At 33.8% G+C, this 8,363-nt stretch overlaps 1 protein-coding gene across 1 annotated transcript; it reads right to left on the minus strand.

Moving 5' to 3' along the window:
* Positions 1–4,301: 4,301 nt before the first annotated feature.
* LOC128127057 (cytochrome P450 81D1-like) lies at positions 4,302–4,868 on the minus strand. The gene is made up of 2 exons (XM_052765309.1): positions 4,666–4,868; positions 4,302–4,575 (listed from the first exon to the last, which is right to left on the minus strand). The coding sequence occupies exons 1-2, from the start codon at positions 4,866–4,868 to the stop codon at positions 4,302–4,304; spliced, it is 477 nt and encodes a 158-aa protein (XP_052621269.1).
* Between the last annotated feature and the right edge of the window lie 3,495 nt (positions 4,869–8,363).

The raw sequence follows: 8,363 nt of genomic DNA on the forward strand, positions 1-8,363 counted from the left end.
CACTCTTTCCGGTGTCCCTGGCTACCTTCCTGTTTTTGGGGCTGGGGACCACCTCCTGAACCACCGGGGTTCATTTGCAACATAACAACTGCCATAGCTGCAGCAACAGCTGCTTGGAGCATGGCGGGATCAAATTGAGAAGGATGTGGTGGCGGAGGGTTGTTGTTCTTTGAGCTGGGTCTCTTTCTTGGAGGCATCTTGATCTAAAATGATCAGGAAAGAGAGGATAATAAGTCCTCTGAATTGAATCAAGAGATATGGAACAGGAGATATCTCATTATGACATGTATATAATTCTATTAAGCAATAAAGCAGGAAAGAGTTATCAAAGCAGATAAATTATCGCTAAAGGAATGATTGAGGAGCAACTCTTGAATGAGGATTTCTATAACGAAGTTGGCTCTAGAAATACTCCCATAGTATTTCATGTTTCGCTGCGACGACGGCTCATTGTTTGGGTATTGGGTAAGTTTTAGGCATGTTGCATACCACTGTCACTCCCAAGCACATGTTGGCCATGTCTCGAATGAATATAGTTGATCAGACTATATTGACCCTAGACACGATTACATAACTGCTCAGGTTTAACGCAGCATACAACACCCAATTACTTATGTTTTGTTCTATTCGTAGCTACGGATTCCGGCGGTTATGTATACTTGTATACTTTTTGAAAATACTTATATTTTAAAGTATACTTTTAGTTCAGAGCACTTAGGCCCCTTAGTGTTTATGGTCTTATACCATGTAAGGTTTGGTATACTAGTTCACTATAAACAAGGGCTTTGATACCAATTTGTCACACCCCGAAACCTAAGGCGGAAACTTTCCGGGGCGGAGGACGTCATGTAGTGTATCACAACCAATGTACATAGTAAGCATAGTAAACACAAAACATTACATTACATAGAATCATTTACATTTGTTTGAAAGTAAAGTTATACATGATTATAGATATATACATCCAAAATGAACAAAAGTAAAGACGTGTCTTCTATGTACTCCGTCTTCGCCAAAAAGGATCGTTGGGTACCTGTCTAATGTGGACCTGAGAATACAAGCAGTTTGAAAATCAGCATAAAGCTGGTGAGTTCATAAGCGGTTTATTTTCGTAAAAGAACAAGTTTCCTTTGGTTTTCTAAAAAAATCGTTATCCAAGAAAATCCCATATTTTCTTATAAAGATAGTTTAGTTATTCATTCGTTACACAATTCGATTATGAGCAGTTATGTTATCCCAGGAAAAACCCTTATTTTCCTAAAAGTCGTAATTAGTTCTTAGTTCGGATTTCAACGTACTAGTATCTACCATACCATTAATATTAGATAAGTATTCTGAAAGTTTGGTTATCCTACACACGAATGTCGAATATCTACTGTACTTATTCGAAATTTAGAATCTTTGGAGACACTCAGAGGCGTAAACTAACTGTATATTCGAAGTTCTGGTGACATCCAAAGGTGTGTTTTAGACGTATTTCCGAAGCTCTGTCGACATCCAAAGGCATATGTTTTCGAAACTCTGTCGACGTCCAAAGGCGTACTTTCGAATTATATTCTGAAACTTTGTCAATATCCAAAGGCGTATATTCGAACTGTTTCGAAGCTTTGTCAATATCCAAAGGCGTGCACTAACTATATTTTCGAAGTCCTAGTACTATTCGAAGGCGTATCTTATTAGACATATTTTCGAAGTTCTGTCGATATCCAACGGCGTATCTTAGACGTGTTTTAAAACTCTAACGGTATCCAAACGCGTACTTTATCAATAAATACTCTATTAACTATTAGTATGGATTCTTTGTAGATTATAAAATAAAAAAAGTATTATAACATTTTATAATGATTTTCTCGTTTAGTAAGAAGACTAACTCTGCAAGTCAATTCGTTGGTTAATACGGTTTTTCGATATTGAAAACATACAAAATATGAAACATATAAGTTTGAGTACAAGATTTCCTTGTACTTTTTCTTGTATTCCCCCCTGAATACATTTGAAAACACTGAAAAAGGTGTAGGGGTATGAACTCACCAGTCTAGGAATGTGTTAGTTTGGATGCTAAACGTCAGTTCGAGGCTTGAAAACGCGCGAGGTTCCTATGTAATATGAAGAGATACACATTTGTATCTAATTAGGCTTTGAACTACTAATCAAATATGAATAAACACTTCGAGACACGTAAACACTTCATTAGAAGTGTTTGGAGTGACCCGGGTGGCATCTAAGTGTGTGTATGGCTTGAATATGGAGTTTGCTCTTCAAGAGTAAACTCCTAATGGAGTTTTCGGCCCAATGACCAACTCCCCATGAGTTTATGGCCGTAAACTCATGGTGGGGGTGTTCTTGGGTGCTAAATGGTCTTACAACTCTTGTGGGGTAATGCTAGGCTTGGTTTTAAGGCATTGGAATGGAATTTGAACAACATAAGGACCATTTGAGGAGTTTACGGCAGTAAACTAGGAGTTTACGGCCATAAACTCTCATGTACCCATTCTTATTGTGTTTTGGTGGTCCTAGATTAATCAAATGTGATTCTAAGTCATTATACAAGCCTTGGTTGGAAGTTAGGGCACCATTTGACCAAGATATAGGAGTTTACGGCCCAGGAACCTATCCTTGGGGGGTTTACAGCCGTAAGCTCCTATGGGGGTGGTTTTTATCAAGTTTAAGGTCCCCAACACATTTGTGGTTGCTTCTAGACATTACTTCAAGGCTTAGGAGGTGTTTAAGGAACATCTTAACACCTTAAAAGGAGTTTACTGCCCATTAAAGGGTGTTTACGGTCCAAGCATGTTCTTGCGCCATAAACTCATATTTATCCATCAATTGATAAGGTTTTGGTGTTCTAAGTCCAGTCTTGGAAGCCCCTAAGTCATATCTAAGCTCCAAAGGTGATTTGGGAGGGTTTTTAGGCTCCAAAACCCATTTTATGTGTGTTTGCATCCCAAGACTGTTCTAGGGCCATAAACACATGATGTTGGTCCTATTCCATGGATTAAACACGAATTTGAAGGTTAAAGAGGTTATACTATGAGCTAGGATTGTTACCTTGTCGATTTGGAGCTTGAATTGGATGATTTTGGGACCTAGAACTTGGATTTGAGGAAAGAGAGATTAGAGAGAGGTTGAAAAAGCTTCAAATGAAGTTCTTTGAACTTTATATATGGTTTAAGTTTGGAACACGGTGGAATTCTACCCGATACTGACGTTAAACGAGACTTTTGGTCGCACCCGATTAAGTTGTCGTAACCCGATATGGTCGAAACTAAAAAATTTTCTAAATAATAATATGAGGTGTTTTCATGAGTTTCTAACGGGTTTGGACACTCACGAGATCATAATAAAATTCTCAATTTGAATAACTTAACTCAAAAACAAAATCGGAACAATCTGCTAAAGATGAATTTTTACGGATGGAACGGGTTACGGCGATGGAACAAACTTCGGGTTGTCACACGCTCCGACTCGACGAGTCAAGACACCTACTCGCCGAGTTGACTCCCTTAATTACACAAATACCACTGAACTTATACTCTTAAACTTGGGATGTTACAAATCATTTACCTGGATGCAAGATTTGGATAAACCAGGTACGTGCATGTACATAATCAGTTCCTTGGGTGTCTCCAGTATATCCACTACAATGTTGCCTTCTGATTCGCCATTTCCGTGAGGAGAACGAGAAGAAGGGAACATTACCTTCCCAATTGCATCAGGGACGTCCAACTGATGTGGTTGGTGTTAGTCTGGCCCAGAAACATAATCGAAAATGATTTGTCGAGGTGTTTAGTTTTTTCCCATTTTTGCATAATCGATTTTCAGAGTATGTATATGTGTATGTATGAGTTACAATGTAGAAGACAATGGGTTTAGTTACTATGTAGAAGACGAAGAGAGAGAGAGAGAGAGAGAGAGAGAGAGAGAGAGAGAGAGAGAGAGAGAGAAGAAAGAGAGAGAGAGAGAGAGGGAGGGAGGGAGGGAGGTCCTCTATTTTTTATAGGAGACAATGTACGAAATCTCTTTATTTGCGTTTCTATGGTGTCGCTCTCGAATTTTGAGAGGGGTCATCACATTCTTAGCAATAAAATTTTTATGATTTTTTTAATATAATAAATAGCTTCAGATAAAGAAAACACACACACATCACAATTACAATATAATAATATAAAATATAAATTGTCTTTTAGAATAAGAATCATAAAAACAATAATGATATTTTTTGTGTGCCAGGGTTCACATCCTGTGTGTAATTTCACTACTCAATCATTATGCCCAATTCGCAGGGATAAAAAGATATATAATCATAACTGCGATAGTAGATTCAACATTATAGGACGTGGTTGGCACATTGCAACCAAATGTATAGCCTTTGCCAAAGTAAATCCAGTTCCTCCATTCATGTCAACCTCGACCTCACTTGTTCTTCCCCATTCGAAGCACTGTATAAGAGACCCTAATGCCAATCCAACCATTCGCATTGCCATGTTTTCTCCCGGACAACTTCTCCTTCCAAATCCAAATGGCAATAACTTGAAACCATCTCCATAGACTTCTACCCCTTCAAACCTCTCTGGCCTAAATGTTTCAGGATCTCCCCAAATGTGTGGGTCATTTTGTATTCCCTATGCATTCACTAATAACATTGTTCCACGAGGGACATGATACCCGCTAAGCATGCAATCTTTTGATGACTCATGAGGAAGAAGAGGTCCAGCGGGGTACATCCGCAAAGTCTCCTTTATTATAGATGCAAGATAAGGTAGGTTAACCATGTCTGATTCCTCAACACAACGATCTTGTCCAACATGATTGTCGATCTCATCATGTGCCTTCTTTAGAACACTTGGATTGTTCAGTAAAAGAGACATTGCCCACTCCAATGTGCATATGGATGTATGAGTGCCTCCTGCTAGTATCGTCTATGAAAGAAATTTTAAGTCAGTGGATGTGTATTAAGAACTGTTAATTGATAAAGAGTTAGTTTGACTCAAACAAAACAAAAATGGAACTCATAATTAATGTGGGCGCTAAATGCATATATATTCGTAAAAAGTTTTCAAGATAGATCTTAATTAACTCCGATTGATGCATAAAAACTATCACAAAGTTTTTTATGCTAACAAGTTTTATTGATTTTTTTATTGGTTTTACTTAATTTGGGAACACATGATTTTTTTGTTTTAGATTCGTCACTCTGACTAACTCCAAGCTATAGTGTCGTAATAAAATGTATTATATGTGACAAAATTCATACGTATGAAACATACATAAAATAAACATGAAAATATACACATAATTTACATTGAACCGTAAAAAAAACTCAAATTTGTATCGAAACGTGAATAGAAATAAGTATGTAAAATTATTTATTTAAGTTAACGAACAAAAGTTCAAATAATAAAACACATACTATATGTGACTCGACTCATATGTATGAACTTTACATAAAAATAACAACGAAAACATAAAAAAATACGTCGAAAGTAGACAAACTCAAATTTATACAGACACATACATATAAAAAAGCATGTAAATTTATTTTAAATCAACGAATGAAAATTGTAAACATACATCGAAACAGTGACAACTCGAATTCGTACTGACGCATGCATAGCGATAAACACGTAAAATACCAATGCATATGTCGGTAGATAAATATACAAGTTGGTACTACTAATAAAATGTATTATTGTATTGATAAAATATATTATATGTGACCGAACTCATACGTAAACAATGTACATAAAAATAAACCTAGAAACGGACATAAAATTTATGTCGAAACTCAAATTATACTAACACGTATATAAAATAAGTAGTAATATTTTTTTAAGGTAATGATCGAAAGTTTAAATAATCAAAATCATATTATATACCATTCGACTCATATATAGGAAACATATATAAAAATTAGCGAGAAAACATAAAAAACAATTGACGTCGAAACGTAGACAAACTCATATTTACACCGACACGTAAATAAAAAAAAGCAAATAAGATTTTGTTTTAAAAAAAGTAGCGAACGAAAGTTATAAATTTACGTCGAAACCTTGACCACTTTGATTTTATACCAACATATACATCAAAATAAGATATAAAGTTAATGAACGAAAGTTATTAAAAAAATCAAATTGTATATACTACCTGGGGCATGAAAATTTAGAAAAATAGAATGATAAAAAAAGATATTTAACAAAATTCCAAGTAGATGTTATTAAACATGATATTTTAAAAAATATAGGAATAAATTTTTTTTATTTTACAAAGTATTTTAAAAAGTAAAGGATAAAAAATATTACTTTAAAAAATAAAAGGATACAATATAATAATATAATATAAATTTTTTTTGTTTTTTTGTTTTTTTTTTAAATTGGATTCAAAACTATCACTTTAAAAAAATATAAAAGTACATGAGTGAAATATATCATTTTAGAAAATATAGAAGTAGAATATATCATTTTATAAAGTATTTACAACTATAAAGATAAAAAATATCACACTAAAAAGTAGTAACTAGGAATTACTATAGAAACTACCACCAATAAACATTTACCAGTTTACGATTTAAATTATACAAGCATTCAAGGGTAACACATTGTGAAAAGTAAAATTATTTTCTTTAGACCTGTCGGTATGCTCTCTACCGCATACTATATTAGAGTGCAGTATGGTAAACACCACACCGACCCCACAAAATAATGAGGTATACCTCTTGCACATTATGGTTTCGCCACATGGAAAAAACAAACATATCCTTCAATTGTAGTATTTTATGCATAAAAAATTATATTGTGGTGAGTAGGGGTGAACATTTGGACCGAACCAGACCGGACCGACTCTTGGACCGGACCGGTTATGAAGAATATTGTGGATCGTGGAACGGACCGGATGAGTCGTGTGCGTGTCTGTGTCCGGGTCTGGGTCCAGTTCCGGGTTTTCCGGTTCTTGGACCCGTTTGGACCGGTACAACTTTAACTGCATAGAGTACAAGTCGTTAAAATAAGTTTTTGTGTTTGATAGAACTCGTTAAAACATATATGTTATTGGGTTTGATACGATACAACTTGTAAAAATGATTACGTTTTAGGTTCATGCATAACTAATCTACATTGATGTTATAATATTATAACTTGCAAAATTAATTTTCTAAATAAGAGCAACTAACATATAAATCAAGTTCACCAAGATCCTTTTCATATGATTTATCTGTCGAAGATACATAAAATTCAGAATTATAGTCTAAAATAATAGTTAAAAAGTTGAAATATTTCAGCTTTGATAGCTCAACTTTGAAGGGTTGTAACTCACTAAATATAATATCAAAATCAACAAAATTATAGTCTAAATTCATCTACAAACTGTAAACTAAATGTTGAAAAAAACCGTAGGTCAATCCGACTTAAAACGAACGAGTTATGGTTGTTTATAAAATTTCACAGGTTACAAAATTTGAAAAATCTTGTTGAAAAGCTGAAATTTTTCAGATTTGATAGATCAACTTTGAAACACTATAACTCATTGAATATAATACCAAAATCAACAAAATTATAGTCTAAATTATCTGCAAACTGTAAATTAAACGTTGGAAACAACCGTGTTTCAATCTAACTTAAAACGAATGAGTTATAGTTGTTTAAAGTTTTTCACAGATTACAAAATTTAAAAAAATGTTGCTGAAAAGTTGAAAATTTTCAGCTTTGATAGCTCAACTTTGAAAGACTGTAACTCATTGAATATAATACAAAACTCAATAAAATTATAGTCTAAATTAATCTACAAACTGTAAATTAAAAGTTGGAAAAAACCGAATGTCAATCCGACTTAAAACGAATGAGCTATGGTTGTTTAAAATTTTTTCACACATTACAAATTTTTTTAAAAATCGGGTCTAACCGGTTCTAAACCCCGTAAAAACCGGACTGGTTTTGATGGATTCCTAGAACCGAGAACCGACTTGGGGGTTCAAAAAAACGGTCCGGTCCAGTCCGATCCAAATGCTCACCTCTAGTGGTGAGTGTGATAAGATATAATATGACACAAACCAGTTGAATGAGAGAAAAATGAAGCCAAATATATAATAAAGTTAATGACCACACCCACCAACCTTAATCCTTTTATATTACAAGAATTCTTTTATCTAAGTATAATAATTAATTTTTTTATATAAGTAATCTTAACCATCTATTAAAATATTAACTTTTCATTTTTCTACCTACACAATCCAACCATTTTTGAAATCCATTATTAATTCAATTCAAAACATCTTTTTTATTACTTAAATAAAATTTTAGTTTATTATTTATTATATTAAAATTTATTAGAAATTTTAATAATATATCTTTTATTTTGGAAAAATTAATTAT

The sequence above is a fragment of the Lactuca sativa genome, chromosome 1 (genome assembly GCF_002870075.4).
Source record: "Lactuca sativa cultivar Salinas chromosome 1, Lsat_Salinas_v11, whole genome shotgun sequence".
NCBI lineage: Eukaryota > Viridiplantae > Streptophyta > Magnoliopsida > Asterales > Asteraceae > Lactuca > Lactuca sativa.

Bases quoted from the DNA above. Each gene is read 5' to 3' on its own strand.
- LOC128127057 (XM_052765309.1), bottom strand. From the start codon at position 4,868: ATGTCTCTTTTACTGAACAATCCAAGTGTTCTAAAGAAGGCACATGAT. The intron at 4,576-4,665 runs GTATCATGTCCC...TGAAACATTTAG, and splicing joins AAAGATTGCATGCTTAGCGG to GCCAGAGAGGTTTGAAGGGG.